The 17,227-nt window shown below is 37.7% G+C and overlaps 1 protein-coding gene across 1 annotated transcript; it reads left to right on the forward strand.

The window, feature by feature from the left end:
• Window positions 1–6,754: 6,754 nt before the first annotated feature.
• Window positions 6,755–11,770, forward strand: LOC139742743 (uncharacterized). Its single transcript, XM_071653267.1, has 6 exons — window positions 6,755–6,982; window positions 7,737–7,966; window positions 8,473–8,770; window positions 9,654–9,688; window positions 10,817–10,897; window positions 11,557–11,770. Exons 1-6 carry the CDS (start codon window positions 6,755–6,757, stop codon window positions 11,768–11,770), a joined length of 1,086 nt encoding a protein of 361 aa, XP_071509368.1.
• Window positions 11,771–17,227: the final 5,457 nt, after the last annotated feature.

Here is a 17,227-nt window from a genome sequence, read left to right on the forward strand (position 1 = left end):
GTCACGTGGAAATCTGATGGAGGCATTTGAAAACGTGCAAAGTCTATGGTAGAGTGATTTTTGCGAAGCTGATATCTGGTGTGTGCATTACTATACTAACAAGAGAGGGAGAGAGAGAGAGAGAGAGAGAGAGAACAGTGCGTGTAAAAGAAATGTATCTCTAGTCATGGTGAGTGGTTATTGCAAAAAACCACTCACCATGACTAGAGATTGTTCAGATTCTAGAGTTATCAAGTTGTATGAAAAGATAGATGGTCTGGTTGGACCTTAAAATCAATCAGGGTATTGTCATTTAACTTGTTTGCATTCAAGATCATACATTTTTTTTTTTAATACAGAGGTCCATTTGAATAAGAAATATGTAGATTACAACTTCAGTGTCATTGTAGTTCATACAGTCAAATAATTATGTAGGAAGCAAATATCAACGATCAGAATTTGATTTAGTAATGAGTTTTATCTTAATGATGATGTTAGGTATTTATCTTTAGATATCTTGAGCTGTTCTAGTGTCAGTATACTTACATAAATGGATATAGATTATTACAAAACTTGTACTCTTAGGCATGAATTCACGAAGGTGGTTTAAATTTAGACCATGGTTTATGCAATTCCCTCTGCGTAAATGCATGTGACAGCTTGCATACACTGGCAGATGCTCAATAACATTAACAATCATTCGTTGATCAGCACTTGTCAAAGGTACACCCATTTTACACTTATTTTGTACCATGGTCTAAATTTAAACCACCTTAGTGAATTTGGGCCTTAGAGCCAAAAATCAACTTTTCTATCAAAATGAAAGACCACTTGACTAACCACTTTCAGAAAGCAGGGGGAATAATTGCTACCCATAACATATGTCAGTCAAGTTGATGGAATGTGTTATTTTCATTTTTTAAATGATTTTTTGTAGTAATCCCTTTATATTTTCTTGATATTGTTATCCACGCACATCATAAATTACATGTACATGTATAACATTCAGGCTCTTCTGCATGGGATTATACTATTTGTACAGCTTGTGCAAGCCGAACAGACTCCAGGGGCAGAGCAGCCAGTCAGAGGCAACAACAGCACCAATCGGCAACTGCCATGGCACTGGTTTTCAAGACCACAGTGCTCCTTCAATACCAACACTTGGTCCCCACCGTGATACTTGTCTGCAAGGGCACAGCACCCCGTCAATGGCAGGAACAGTGCCACTTGCTCCCTACCATGGTACTCTGCAAGGGCACAGCACCCCTCCACTGGCAGTGACAATGCCACTTGTTCCCAAGCAATTAGTCTTCAAAGGCAGAGCACCCCTTCAATGACAGCAACAGCATCATCATGTAATTTCTACTATGGCACTGGTCTACAAGGGCAGAGCACCCCTTCAATTTCAGGAATAGTACCACAAAAGGTATCCACCCAGATTCTATGGCAACAACTGCAGATAAGAAAAAAAAAATGGTTTAGTGCTTCAAAAGAATTCTTAAATGTGAGCTAGGGATGAAAATCATTAACATTAAATGTTTATCTGTATTTATTTCATGGTAAGTATTGGGTATTGTAAAATGTAAAAAATGTGGACAATAGTTTTATCAAAATTGTTACTAGAATAAACCATCACTGGGACAATATTGCAAACTATTTAAATGCTAGGGTGTTTTGCAATGCAACTGAAGCATACATGTGCATCAAATGTGATGATTTTAGCATATTTTTAATCACTGCGCCCAATGTTAAAAAGTGACTTTAATTGTCCCACTCAAGGTACTGGTCTTCATGTGGAGAGAACCCCTTCAATGGCAGCTACAGCACCACTTGGTCCCCACCACGGCACTGGTCTGCAAGGGCAGAGCACCCCTTCAATGGCAGGAACAGTACCACTTGGTATCCACCCAGGTACTGTTTTTTCAAGTGCAGAGCACCTCTTCAATGGCACTTACAGCAACACTTAAAACACCTTGCTAACATTTGCAGATGAAGAAAACAAACTGTTGTCGTGCTTCAAAGTAGTTTCTAACTATGAGTTAGGGATAAAAAATCGCCAACATGAAAATATTAATCTCTATTCAATCAGTGTTAAGTACAGGGTATTGTAAGATAAACAAACAGTTAACAATAGTTGAATAAACCGTCACTGTGACAGTTTAATGAGAAAATTAGTACTATCTCCTGTTTGTGGTTTTGTTGCAAAATTTTTGTTGCTAAGGTGTTTCGTGACACAAATAAACCATACATGTGCGATAATAATAATAAAAAAATGAGCATTTCTTTTTGATCACTGCTCCCAATGTTAATAAAGTGGATGTAATTGTCCCTCCAAAGGAACTGCAAGGGTACCACTCTACCCAAGGATACCACATTGTCAGGTGTCATCTGTTCCTGCATTCACTTTTTTTTCATGTTATAGGTCAATTGCAATTATAGTGAGAATGGACAAATATGACATTGCCAAGATATGATGTGTAGCAGACGTGAACAGCAGGGCTTAATTGGCAAATTCACAAGAATGCACTCATCATGAATCCATGTCAATATTCTTATGATCAATGCAGTGATATTTTTTATTAGCCTTATTCTTCATTCAAATTTTTGTATTTTGTATTTCCCTCACAGCATAAGCATTTTGTTTATCTGCCATAAATCTCAGAAACCAAAAAATAAGTTGAGAATATCAAACCAGCCCTTGAGTTGTCTTTAATGATTCTCATCTTCATCTATTCCATGCCTGTCAATTTACCATTTCAGCATAACACACCTGACTTTTTCCCCAAAATTTCATCCATGCTTTTAATTTCTCATTTGCTGCATAGCTGCCAGCTTTCCAGAATTTTCTTTAATTAGTAGTGTTGAGCCTGGAAACATAATTCTGGTTCTCCTTTACTGTAAATATCATAATGTTGTTTTAAATAGGAAATGTACGTTGTAATTGAAAGTGTACAAGTGAATTTCTACCTAGAATTTGGTACAGTGTTGTTTTGATTGGTTCATGTTGACGGCTGTGCTATTGTACAAATGTCAATGTTGCTAAGATACAATATAACCCAACATTCTTGCTTTCTTTTCCTTTCCCTACCCTTGCCTTGTTGAACTTATTGTGGCTCGTCATGTTTTTTTTAAATTCATTTTGTGTGTGTGTGTGTGTGAAATTGCCCTATTCCCCACATGCACACAGCCAAATACTAGTAAGGCTAAGAACACACGTAAAATGCATTGCAGCTTAGTACTGTAAAAATTTCTAAGAAATCCATGTAGGAATTAGAAGCTTTAGTAATTCATTTCTCGTGACTCTGTGGCCATCAAGGAATACGTTCCACTGGTGGATTTCAGTTGAGTGCATTATGTTCTCTTGAAAGATTTGTGTGTTATCAAATTAATTCTGGAAGGGAAGCTAGTGTGTTTTTGCTCCCTGGACATGAATGTACTAATTACCAGGGGCCCGTTGCATAAAAGTTACTATTGTGGTAACTTTGCCATCCAATGGTAACTACCATGGCAACAATACTCAACAGCCAATCAAAATCAAGAATTCCATGGGAGTTTCCACTGGATGGCAAAGTTACCATAATAGTAACTTTTATGCAATGGGGCCCAGAAGTGGTGGTGATTGTTGTTGTTGTTTTTGTCTTGCCTGCGTAGCGGAAGCAAGACATAGGTGTCACTGTAGTTGTTGTCATCGTCGTCAACTCATTAAAGGTCAAAGGTCCATAAACCTATGTTGAAATGTAGTCAACTCACAAACTGCAGCATGCAGGTGAGATGTTGCTTGGCATTTGCCTTTTTATTTTTTTAGTCAAAATATGCCATGATACCACATGCTGAAATAGACACTTCTATTTGACTCTACTGCATGCTTTTGTTGTGACATGCTGTTGTACTGTGGCTAAGACTTGCTTTTGCAATGCAATGATGCTGCATTTGCTGGATTTCTACTGCTTGACAGACTTATTGCACATTTTTCTTATTTTAAATGCAGTTGTGATTTTCTCCATTTTTCTACTCTGCTTGTCATACTCTTTGCTACTGTATTCGTTTTAGCTACTGTAACAGTAGATACATGCTGCTCACACTATTGCTATCCCATGTTAATGGTAATGTTTTTAGATTAGGAACATAATCACGTTATATCATCACTCTTGTTTGTACAAATTAATTTGTCATGTATTTGTGCTGTAAGCTCATAGTAGTGTCCTCTAACAAAATTCTGTTTATACATGTACTTCATCTACCCACTTATATTTTAATTTCAATTGAAGGTCAGTCATGTTTCTGTATTGTATGTTCTGATGATAGTAAGTCCTAAGTAATATTGTTGACACACAATTTGTACTATGTATACAACTTTGTATTAGTATCTACCGGCTACTGTTAATAAAAGTGTTCATAAAAAAAAAATAGATAAAAATTGTACAGTGTTTCATGTGTAAAGATGTGTGTGATGGATGAGCGCACATGTTGTCATGTGGAGATTTTATTCTCATTTTGATTCACTAATATCCAGATTGCTAGATAAACAATAAGACAGTTTTAGTATTGCAAACTGGTTGTAAATCTTGATTTGTCAGAGGCACAATCTTGTTTTAAAGATGAGATCAAGTAATACATATCTTGACCACTATACATGTTTAATGTGAATTGATTTTGAATGTAAAAAAAAAGTGAGTTTGCTTTTATGTTGTCTCTATCAATTTTTCCATACTGTTAGCAGTGATAACGTACAAGAGATCACTTAAAAAAATGAAGTAAATGGTGTGGCAACTGAATGCTCACCATAACTTGTAAGTATTATACGTGTTTTGTTTTTTCTAATTTTAGAAAATTTTCTAATTGTTGTTTAAGAAAAAAAAATGTCACTCCACTTTTATCATCATTATTATTTTTTTATTTCGACGATGCATAGGAATACATGTACATAGGGTGTCACAACTATGCCCCTACTTTTTTCTTTTTCTTTTTACCACGGTAGTGGAACTAGAAAAAAGATGAAACCCAAAGTATGAGCGTGATAAGTCTTTTTTTCCCCCGCTGAAGGCCTTTTGATTATTACTATTATTTTTTTTTTGCATGTTAGTTGATGTAACACGGAAGTGGCAACAAAAGAATAAAGTGTCCCCTTTTTTATTTCATTGTCATTATTTTTTATTTTTTATTTATTTATTTGTTTATTTATTTATTTTTTTTTTTGGGGGGGGAGCTTGGCACCGGCGATGTAAAATCCCGAAATTGGCGTAATTTGGCACTACTTTACAAGGTTGATAGCAGCAAGAAATAAGAGATGCATAATTTTCTTTACAATGTTGACACAATTCCAGTACACACTGGTACAAGTCACCTCACATAAGCACTTTAAAAATAAAGATCAATATTGCATATAAAAAGTAAAAGTAATCGTTTGCTTCATTTAGCGATGTCACTATTTACATTCGCTTGCCAGAGCAATCTGTCAAATTCTTAGTGTAATTTGTTTGGCACTAAGTGAACTGTAATAAAATATGAAAAGTCATAGGTATATACACCGTACATTCAAATCACAAACATGTTGAATTTTTCAGTTAGAAAACAGTAAATATTGTAATACGCAAAAACCCAACCAACGTGTGCATTCGAGTCTGCAGAAAAGTTCGTTGACCCATATTGAGCGCCTGTGTAAGCATACCCATATGAGACGGTGCTTGCGCTACGCGTTCACCTACTGTGCGCGGATGAAGCGACGTATCTAAGCGTATACGTCTGTTTACAACCAGACGCGCAGTAGACTTGATGGCATGAACCGACGCAAACCTCCTCGCGCGCTGTAACGGGCAGAAAAGCACTGTCCGAAATGTCAACCTAATTTTCCCCACGTCAATACTCACTGCATGCAGATAATCATGTTATAAATTTACAATGGTTAAAAAGAACAGGTCTTGGGCGTTCTTGTGGTGTAACGTTTGTCTAGATTAACAGTCGATAACTACGTGATTTCATCCGTTGAAAAAGTCCATATTTTCAAACGCGTTTTTCTCCGATTCACATTTGTGCACTTGCGGGTCGGAAACGTCGGTTCATGTTTTCACCGACGAATTGTGACACAAGGCAATTTTGACATTTCACGCGAGCTCCTACCATCACTCTCCTGTGAAATGTATAATTTCTAACAAAACAATTGTGATGTCACAAAGAGCAATTCTGACATTGCGCATTTGATTTGCTTCGCTCTAAAAATGTAAACAATTTTAATAAATATCACATTCACAAAGCACTTCTGACATCGTGTGCTACTTCACATGGTCAATGTAGGATCCCTTCACAACATCGCCTCCACCACACGACTTCTCGCTTTGCATTTCCCCCAATTTCGCTTTTTTTTTTAATTGATCCAAAACATATAAAACATGCTTTGCCTGATTTCGAGCTTCTTGTTCAAACTATAGGCCTCGGTGCCTCCAAAAGAGCTGTTCGCTTTGGAGCCGCGCCCTTCAGTAAATAGTTCTGACAGAAAACTCTCCAGGCAGATCCCCTGTATAGGCCTACCAGGCGAGCTCGTCAAGGACCTCCTTGGTAAAACTACATAACTGGTATAGACTTCTAGTGGTATTTGCTGCTACAGTGAGAATGTACGACAGAGCATGCAAGAAGACACAGAGGGCTTCTAGATGGGCTAATAACACTTGTATTTGACAAGCAACACATACACTTGCTTTTTACTCTGTATTGAAATGTTTACCTTATGTCCTTTAATCTTCCTTTTCATCGCTGTGTTAAACATGACAGACATTCCAAAATGGTGGCTGAAGCTGACGAGTGTGCAATGGCGAATGATGGGGATTTGAGGAGTTACACGATGAAAGGGCACGACGTCGACCTGGTGACCGACTCCGACAAGTGGGCGATTTCGCCGCGAGGCAACACCTCCCCGGATACCACGGCAAGCGATCACCACCTCGTTGAAATACCGAAAGATTGCTCGGCCACGAACGAGGAGGAAGACACGACGGACCTTCTCGATAAGGTGGGTTGGACTGAGTGAACCTCGTTGTCATGGAGACAGGGTGCCCATCAGGTGGTGGTGTGCGTGTGTGTGTGTGGGGGGGGGGGGTGGGGTGTGTGTGGGGGGGGGGGGGGTGTAAGCGGAAAAGAGAGAGAAAGGAACACAAACAAACAAACAACAAATCTTCCGGGGTCCGCGTAGATTCGTGTCAAGTGCTTTTTGAGTTCAAAAGTTACATCTGTTTGAACTATTTTACGTAATAATTTATAGGTTATGAACAGAAATGGTAATTTTAGTTGTCACTATTGGGTATGTATTGAAAGGAGTGACGAGTATTCCAACAGAAGTAAGGGTATATAGGAATAATTCGGTATGTATGTGATTTGGAATGAGACCCCGAAGGCATAAAAAAAAAATCATACAATGAGGTTGTGAAATCCTTTTCTAGGGTGCCATTTTTGTGTCTCGAGTTATTACGAGACTGCTTTGCAGTGCCTCGAAAAACAATAACAAAAAATAATAACAATGATCAATGAAATAATGTGCGGCAAATTTACCCCCCCCCCCAAAAAAAAAAACAAAACAAAACAAAACAAAACAACAACAACAAACAAACAAACAAACAAACAAAAAAACACACACACAATGTTCTCAAGACATTCCGCTAAATGATTTTGACATGAAAGCTCAATTTCGCTAGGTTTCATCTGGATAGAGTTGTATGCAAGGGTTTGAATTCCTTCTTTAATTATTTCATTTAACTGTGTACTTGCAGCTAAATAATGCCAACATACCGGAAAAGGCAACCTACGTGCTGGCAGTCATGACAGTTGTGCTTGTGACGTGGACGATGGCGTCACAACAATGGCTCCTCCCTTACCTCTACACCGGCTACTTCGTACTCTTGGTTCCCATTCGCGTCTGGAAGTATGCCAAGCTGAAATGGATGTGTTTTCTCTGTGATTGGTGCTACCACGCAAACGTCGTTCTGCTAATGTTTCTCTGGTATACGTACACTCTACACAGTGTTCGGTATAATGCCGGTTTGTGCGTGTGTTTGTGTATATAGAATTTTGTGTAGGGTGTTTGTGTATGTGTATGTATTTGTGTAGGGTGTTTGCGCGTGTGTATGTGTGTGGTGTCAATGTGTGTGTTGTTATTTTTTTCCTTGTCTTTTACGCATTGATCTGTTAAACTTAACTCTACTGCCCTCTATCGACTTCTTTACCACAAAGGATTTAACTTTGTTTTTGTTAGCGTGTTGTTGTTGTTTTTTTTAGATCCATGCCAATACCACTAGGATATCGGATTTCACAGCTCGAATGTTACCACATCTGCAGAACGAACTGGACATGTATTCTTTAGAATTTGATTTTATTCAATTCAATTTAATTTAAATTGATTAAATTTAATCCAAAACACACACACACACACACACACACACACACACACACACACAACGGCAACCATGGTAGATAGCTAGCGAACTCTGTCTGTCTCTTTGTCCACAGGGCCGCACCTTCCAACTCCACGTACCTCACAATCGTCTTCGCCCTTTCCAACGGCCCCGTGGCCTGGTCCGTGGTCCTGTTCCGAAATTGCCTGGTGCCCCACAGCATCGATCGAATGACCAATTTCTTCATCCACATGCTCCCTCCGCTGGTCACCCACACCATCCGATGGCAGACCGAGGAGGCATCGACCGGCTGGTACCGCGATTTCGGCGTCCCGTCGCTGGTCGATCTCCCCTTCGAATGGGAGTGCGTGTGGCTCATCCTGGTTCCCATTGCCATCTACATGCTGCACGCGGTGAGTTCAGCCGTACTTTCTTTTTCCCCTCCCCGGACCACTCGTATACAGACGCAGCAAGACGCATGAGTATTATGATACAAGTGACACAAGTATTGCATACATGTACTTACATTCTTTTGTAGATGTTAGCGGTGTATTTTCTAATTTGGAATCCACACTAACACACGTAACGACTCTTATTTTGACATTTAACGCTTGGCATTGATTTCTATATGGCATGTTTGCAGATGATTATGATGTTTACTCCATTTCTCTCAGTCTATATTACACACACTGCAAAAAGTCCGGTATTAAATAGTGAACACCGAGCTGGTGTTAAATTTTCGGTGTTCATTTATGGTGTTAAATTAACACCTCCGGGTATCATTTCCAAATTTTAAACTGTTTTTTGAAGAGTTTCTTAGTAACTGCACTTCTTGTTGATTTTTAATTTAAACAAGACGATCAAGAATTTTACATTAAAATACTAGATTTTTGAAAAAATGTGAAAATAAATTTACACCAAAGTAACACCAGCTGGTGTGGTCTCTTATTGAAGCTGGACGGGTGTTAAACCATTGATATTAACACCAACAAATATCAAATCAACACCATGTGGTGTCATTTTTGAATTAACACCAGTACAGTGTCAAAATAACACCAGGTACAGTGTCAAATTAACACCACGAAGTGTCAGGTGAACACTTTTCAACACCATCACAGTGCATTTTTAACACCTGTGGGTGTGGTCCTTTATTGAAGTTTGATCGGTGTTAGATTTAACACCCGTGGTGTTAAATCTAACACCGATGTTTTTACAGTGCACACTGTCTCATTTATGCACACATGCACACACACACACTCACCCACTCACTCACACTTTCTCTTATTTCTCTCGCAGGTGCTGTATTTGGCAGTGTTCGTCTGTTATATAGGGTGAGTTCATAAACTTTAATTTGCTCTAATTTAAACTACGCGGTCATAACTGATAAAGGCAATACAACTTTTTGCAAGGCTTGGTCCCCGCCGTGCAAAGTTCAAGCAGTATTTTCCCCATGTTATGCAAAACACATCAGTGAAGTTTGAGTAAATTCTGCCAATCCATTAAAAAAGGAATGAGTTTTTGAAATTTTGGTGCCGCTTTGGCTAGAAAAGAAGGCTACAACAATTCGTGACGTCATAGTAGTGGAACGATGTAAAGAAAATATAAAGAGATTTCCACATACATGTATGTTCATTTTCTATAATGAAAGAGTGCTTGATCTATACTTCCTTCAGAAGGCAGGGGGTGGGGTGGTAATGTCACTTGTGACGTAATCAATTTGCCAGTAACAAGTCGAGGGATTGCGCACCTTTCATTAAAAAAGAAGAAGATAATTCTGGATATTATGCAGTAGAATTCAGAGCTATCCATTCATTGAGGACGCGACGATAAATTCTCTAGTTAACCCTCGAACATCAGACAGTAGGCGTTTTCACATCAGCCCGATGTTTCAAAATAGCGCGCTGTTTTCTGACTTGGGAAGTAAACAAATATCTCGAGCTTGGACTTTTATCGGGCTGATGTGAAAACGCCTAGTGTGGCTATTCATCACGCTTGTAAACCACCCTGATCTTACTGCCACCTGCTGCTTCTGCGAAGAATACATGACATGTTATTGAAATGAAGTTCAAGTTCAAGTTCGAATGAAACAACCAGGGCCAGGAATGAGCCCTGCTCTGCGTACCACACAAGTTTCCTGATGAATTTTAGTCCTTCCTGGCACAAAATGTCCTACAAAGTAAAAATCAGGAAGATCTGAGGCATAATCCATGAACAGGAAATGGTGGAGATATTTTCAACTATCATTGTCAAGGAAGACTGATCACTAAATAACCACTGGTTATAAAAGCGCAATCAGTCTCAATTACAAATGCAAAGTCAGGTTTGAGTAATAAAAATGTTGTCCCTTAATTACTATTTAATCCCCCCCCCCCATACACGTCATTATGTGAACAAGCTCGGTAACATTGTCTTTGACATTGATCTCCTTTTTTTCGACCTTGTTCCCCATACACATACAGTGCGGAGTACCCAAACAATTACTCCTATCTCGTCAACGATAGCGCTGGATGCATATCGAAAACGGTGAAGAAGGGTGGAAAGTAAGTAAAATGCACAAAAATACACTTAGTGCGGTGTGATTCTTTGTGTTTTAACGCGCTGAGGACGAGTCCCGTGTACACTCGGGCAAGTGTCTATGGGAAATGCGTGTTGTAGCAAGATCTGCCAGTCCTCAACGGGTCAGGATCATATAATGAATTGTTATTCCCATTAATAGAATGCTTCTGAAGTTATTATTCAATGAATACCTATTTTCTTTACAAAGGTGCAAAGCTGAAGGTGAAGCAGAATGTTACTGCTGCAGAGGAAAAAGAAAACAACGTCGTCACGAAAAAAAAAAATCGACTACAATGTAGGCCTACAATGTATCTGTAGGAACGTTGTGTTCTTATCCGAGAGAAAAAGAGGATGGTACCTACTCGAACTAAATCACGATTTAGTGCATGCAGAATTTTAGATATTCATGGGTGATCTTTACAAAGGAAGAAATGATGAAGAAAGAAAGAAGAAAAACAAGGGAGAGGGAAATAGGGAGAGAGGAGAGAAGTGGAAGATATCACATTGAATTGATACTCACTATGTCTTCTATAAAAGGTGTGCTTTTGTGTTCACAAGAAAGTAAATATTGTCAATATTATTTCTATCACACACGACTTGCATTATTGATGCCTTTATCGTATTAATACCAATTCTCTTTCAGATGTGAATATGTGGTGTTCACCGCCTTGCAGCTGTCCTACGCCTTTGTCACGATATCGATAACGTGGCTCTTCTTTCACTTCCGGGTCGCGCACGTCGTCTTTCTATTGCTCTTGTTCACCATTGCCACGTACAACGGGTCTACCTTCTACCTCGATCTTTACCCCAAGAAGAAACTCGAAGCCGACCCATACAGGTTGTGCACCAAGTCGTAGAACACAGCCGGTTTATAGAGAGAGATTTCTTCTTGCGGATTGCTCTTCCAAAACAAAATCTATTTTCTACTCGAACCTGACACTTGGTGCGAATGTGTAGATACCTTGTGTGTAACCAATGTTCCATAGTTCCCACCTGTAACGAGATGTGCATCCCTCCATTAAAACGTTTGAACTTTGTTCGGAGTATCTCCATTACAACGTTTGAACTTTGTTCAGAGTACATTGTATTGATGGCGAATGCATATCGCACCGTTAACGTTGTCTTTAAAGTTTCGTGACTGTGTCTGCCATACATCTTTACCCTGTTACTAGTGTGATGTGAGATGGATAACCAGTAGCCCGTGCAATCGACGTGTAATGCCTAAATACATGCAATGTAATGTGATAGTCCGTGACTTGAAGTGCTTGAAAGTGCCTCAGCCTTCGACGATATGTAAAGGATACGCTGCACAACGCTTGTAGATTGCACCCACGATTCAGGGTTGAAGGAAATCTTATTGGAGCTGATTGCTGATCCTATATTCAAAAGAGAGAAATTACGTCCATTTTCTTTCAGTATTCTTTTAACCTGTTTGATAAATTGAGGCAGGTCTTCCCTTCAATGTATACTCAGTGTACTCCCAAAGTCGCTGCATTCATAAACACATAAACACTACAACACAAACAAACAAAAGCAAACACTACAAAGTAATACGGTTACACAGACCAGAAACTTTTACCCTCCCGAACATGCCTTGGAGAACTGGAAATTAAGAATAGTGGTGATATGCGTGACCAGTATGAATAATGGGTCCCCTGTGATTAATTTAAAATGTTTTCTCCCTCTATCACTCACAAGAATGACAGTAGTAAGAAACGACAGTGTGACCTTCACGTGCAGTTTTGTACGTATGCTTAAAAATAGCAGCTTCTCGAACTGTTCGCAGCTGATTATCTCTTTATACTGCACTTTGATTGTGAATTGGCGCAATGATATGCTGCCGTTTACTAGTAGTCTTTGGCCTTTTCTTCTGGCCTGATCTATGTATGTGCAGTAGTTCGTTTACCTTATGTTTATTCATTATCGCATCTTTATTTACTTGCTGATACATGTGTGACACGTGCCAATAGTGTCTTAGGTCTGTGATAAGGGCACAAGAAATACCCAATTCTCCTGCCCTTGGCAATGAGTAAAGTTCAGTGCCCCCCCCCCCCTCCAAAAAAAAAAAAAGTTCGTGGGATCATGCTTCCAATTGACGCCGTGTATCAACACTGCAAAATCTTTCGATAATACGTGTTTGCTGAATACTTTAGAAGATGTTTGTGTATGATCATGTGTAGGCATCGGATGATGTTTCCGTATATACAGTGTATTATGCTAATTGAACAGTCGTATGATCACCTCTTTGAGGATAGTAATGTTAAGGTATGTAAATGACTCAGGGTGCTAGGAAGGCAGAATGCAGGTTGCCTTAAAAAGTGCGGTAAAATGTTATAAAAGAAGATGGTTCTGTCTTCATGTTCTCTGTCGGAGTCGTAAAAAGTGACATTTCCCCCATACATGTACACGTATTCTTCATGGATTCAGTAAATGCAGAATATGAGTGAAACGTCGAGTATGCCTACTTATGAAATGGGACTCGCCACACAATGCATGTACCAGTGACCATAGAGTGATGCGTGTTTCAAGTTTTCGTCAACAGGTGTAGCGCCCTCTCTGGACTAGAACTTGTCAAGAATATTCAGGTTGCAGCAGCACGATTATGGACATCTCACAGGGTACATGCAATCAAACCATGCAGTCAAACTCGTCTATGACGACCAACCGCGTGTAAACGAGAACCACGAAATATGGTCGTTAGAGGCAGATGACCGTTGCAGGCAGGTTCGCCACGGCAGCCATTGTATACTGTACAACTGTAATAAATGTTGTCGATGTCACATGTAAAAACACATGCACCACAATATTAAACATGTATCATGTGTACGCGTTTATAGTTATTTCTATAAACAAAACAAACGTTAATATCTATCGAAGAGTGTGCTTTTTGTTTGTATTTTCCTTTATAAGTAAGTGATGGTATCATTGTGCAATAGAGCGAATGTATTTACATCTGAATTTCAGATTATCACGAAACACGTGATTTAATTTTACATAGATTTGTCATAAGAGATTATCATTCACCATCATGATTGCTAATGTGCATGTCATTATTTTGCTTCCACGAGAAGAATTTCCTGACAGAACCGTGGGGAAGTCATAGGTTTTGTTATAAATTCTTTTATCATCCTGTTGATCCCCTCCTTTTTTTGGGGGGGGGGGGGCACAGCGCCACAAAAAGACAACGATAAATGGTCGTCCGGATTGATAGCCCTTGCAGAATATGTATATAATATATATTTATATATTATATCTATATAATTATATAGATATTTGTATATATATATATAAATATATATATATATATATATGAAGAGTTTGTTTGCAAAGACCGATAAGTCCATTTTTGAAGATTTTGAAGTAAGATCTCTGTCATAAGGTACAAAATAATACCTTTTAAATGATATATTGGTTACTGCATATAAAGGTACATTTTTGAAGTTATGGTCTAAAGAAGCAAAGAAATTCTTATTATTCTCTTTATTTTTCTTGACCTTTAATCGCAAATATCTCCATTTGGCAAATATGGACTTATCGGTTTTTGCAAACAAACTCTTCATATGTATGTATGTTATATATAATACTTTATATTATATATGAAATATGTAATAAATACCACACAATCCTACGGTTATGTATCGTGATAAGTCGGGACGTCTTCATGCCTCCATGCATCTCTAATAGTAACTTTGGTAAAGAAGAAGTGCACATTAATATTTTTTTATTTTATTTCACTCTTTCTTTGTCCTAGAAAAAGAAATTGTGTAAATTCTTTCCTTTTTTAATGAATTTTCTGTTTTTGATCCATAGATATCATTAGAGAAAAAAAAAAATGATTCATTCAGCATAATTTTACTAACTTTCATGCGGAAAAGATTTTGTCGTTTCAATCAAATCTTGCGAAAATTTCTTGGAACGCTAGTTTGTATTTACAGCAGAATAACTAAACACTAAACGATCATCGCTGCGATGCTACATGCGTAGATATTTGTAGCCTGTCGTTTTGCGCCTGATGATGATGATGATGTATTGCATTACACAATTTTTTCATCTCAATGATTACGAATTATTACTATGATTCTCAGTTCTATTTCTGCGTGCATTGTCATCTTATCACCTACCATTAGGCACTTTTACACGATATACAACGTTCGCATGAAATTTATGCATCTATTTCCACACAGACACTCAAAAATACACACATGAAGAGTTTGTTCGCAAAAACCGATAAGTCAATATTTGTCATAATGGAGATATTTGCGATTAAAGTTCAAGAAAAATAAATAGAATAATAAGAAAATTTCTGTTTCTTTTGACCATAACTTCAAAAATGTACCTTAATATGTAGTGACCAACATATCATTTAAACGGTATTATTTTGTACTTTATGACAGAGGCCGTACTTCAAAATTTTCAAGAATGGACTTATCGGTTTTTGCGAACAAACTCTCCACATACACATTTGAAATGCATAATCATAGTTGCCTACAGTGTTTTCACACATAATCTATTATATTCATCGTATTATATAATTATACATATCAAAACTCTTTCTTTGGTGATCTGTTTGGGTAACCAAAATTGTCACATTTGATTTTTTTTTTTTTGGGGGGGGGGGTGGTCCGAGAAAATCAGGAAAAGAAAAGAGAGAAACATAACAAAACAGAATCATTCAATAAAAGATTAAAATAATGCAATAAGATATAATAATTATGTGCAACTTGGCAGGTATCACAAAGAGTTTTGAATTGAATACCAAGTTCTGTGACTATAGAGTGAAAAAGATAATATATTAGATAATTTTTATCAGACGTTGAAATAATGATTACAAACAACGATGATTATGATTTACTCTATGAGAAAATTGGCTCGGTATGATGAAGGGCTTGTAGCACTGCAATCATGCGATGTGTATAATGTTTACTAAGTCTACAAACATTTTGTTCAATATTGATGCATAAACATAATTTTCTTTGACACCGTATCCATTAGATTAATCATAAATAAATAATAAATAATAATAATTATAAATTAGGGGTATAGATGAAGAGTTTGATTGCAAAATAATCCAAGTGCCATTTTTCAACATTTTTTTCTTAGCACAATGCTCCCTTCCACTAGCAATATGAATAGGCACGCACTGCAGCGCTCGGTATGTATACTTTGCCAGACGAAGATTTCGCAGATTTCGCGGCCGAAACGTCGTATTTATTTTTTCGTGTTCACCTCGCTTCTTAGGACAAAAGATCAGCTTTATTTCCTTCATCCTGTATTTAATTGTTATTTTCTTCATTATTTTTCTTCAGCTTTAATTACATGATATCTAACAAGCACGGAGTTCGCTCGTTAAACTCTTCAAATATACCTGGTCACCTCTACTTTATAGAAAAGACATGTTTCTAAGCAACCAGAATATCATAATTTCTCAAAAAGTCAGTGAAAGTGGTGCTCGACATGATTTCTGGAGCATGGCCCCGCGCCTCGCCACCCCTAATATCTACCCTTGTAATGAAAACATACAAAAAGTCGCAGATTAGGATTCTCTGTGTTTATATATGAAAAAAAAAATGTCTCTTTGGGTCGACCAACTCAAATACGATTATTTGGATATCATCTTCTCTTATCTAAGATATCGGAAATATTTTTCTCTACCTGCTTTCAAAATGTGACAGTTTAAAACTAAGCCGAAATTTAAAACATTTTTTTCCCCGACTATTGTTTTCCCTATCGATATTGCACAACATTGTACCTTTAGTGTTAGTGACCCAGGTTATCTTGAACCTCTTTTCTATACCCTTTCTAAACAACTACACCTCCCAATTCTCTCTCTTTATTTCACTCTCTTTTTTAATCAATGGGCAATTTAAAGACGGTTATATCACATTATTTTTATATCAAAGCTTCGAGAAAAGTAGAAATTCATGTTCGCCTAATTTTTTGTGGGTTTTGAGCTGGATGGTATTGTAATAATCACTTGATAAAGGGCAGGGATGGAGCCCGAAAGTTTGTGATGATTCATGCCAATTTCTGGAGTTCTGCTCTGTTATTGATGATATCATTTGGCCATGACATGAACTACTATTTTATTCTTTATATTATTCAGAATCATATAAACACGTACATCACCAAACACGCACTGGGGGAGAGAGAGAGAGCAGACCATGTTTCAGAATATGCTGATGGAATATATCGCAGAAACATAAACAGGAAGACGTTAAACAAAATCGACAATTGAATAATACATAGATTTTTTTTTTTTCATTGAACAAGCAGTAATAAATGGGCAGGTTGAATATGAAAAAAAAAACGAGCTG

This window comes from Diadema antillarum, unplaced genomic scaffold (assembly GCF_040938485.1).
Source record: "Diadema antillarum isolate AM-2024a unplaced genomic scaffold, OU_Dant_1.0 seq00001018_RagTag, whole genome shotgun sequence".
NCBI lineage: Eukaryota > Metazoa > Echinodermata > Echinoidea > Diadematoida > Diadematidae > Diadema > Diadema antillarum.

Bases quoted from the DNA above. Each gene is read 5' to 3' on its own strand.
- LOC139742743 (XM_071653267.1), top strand. From the start codon at position 6,755: ATGGTGGCTGAAGCTGACGAGTGTGCAATGGCGAATGATGGGGATTTG. The intron at 7,967-8,472 runs GTATACGTACAC...CTTTGTCCACAG, and splicing joins GTTCTGCTAATGTTTCTCTG to GGCCGCACCTTCCAACTCCA. The intron at 10,898-11,556 runs GTAAGTAAAATG...ATTCTCTTTCAG, and splicing joins ACGGTGAAGAAGGGTGGAAA to ATGTGAATATGTGGTGTTCA.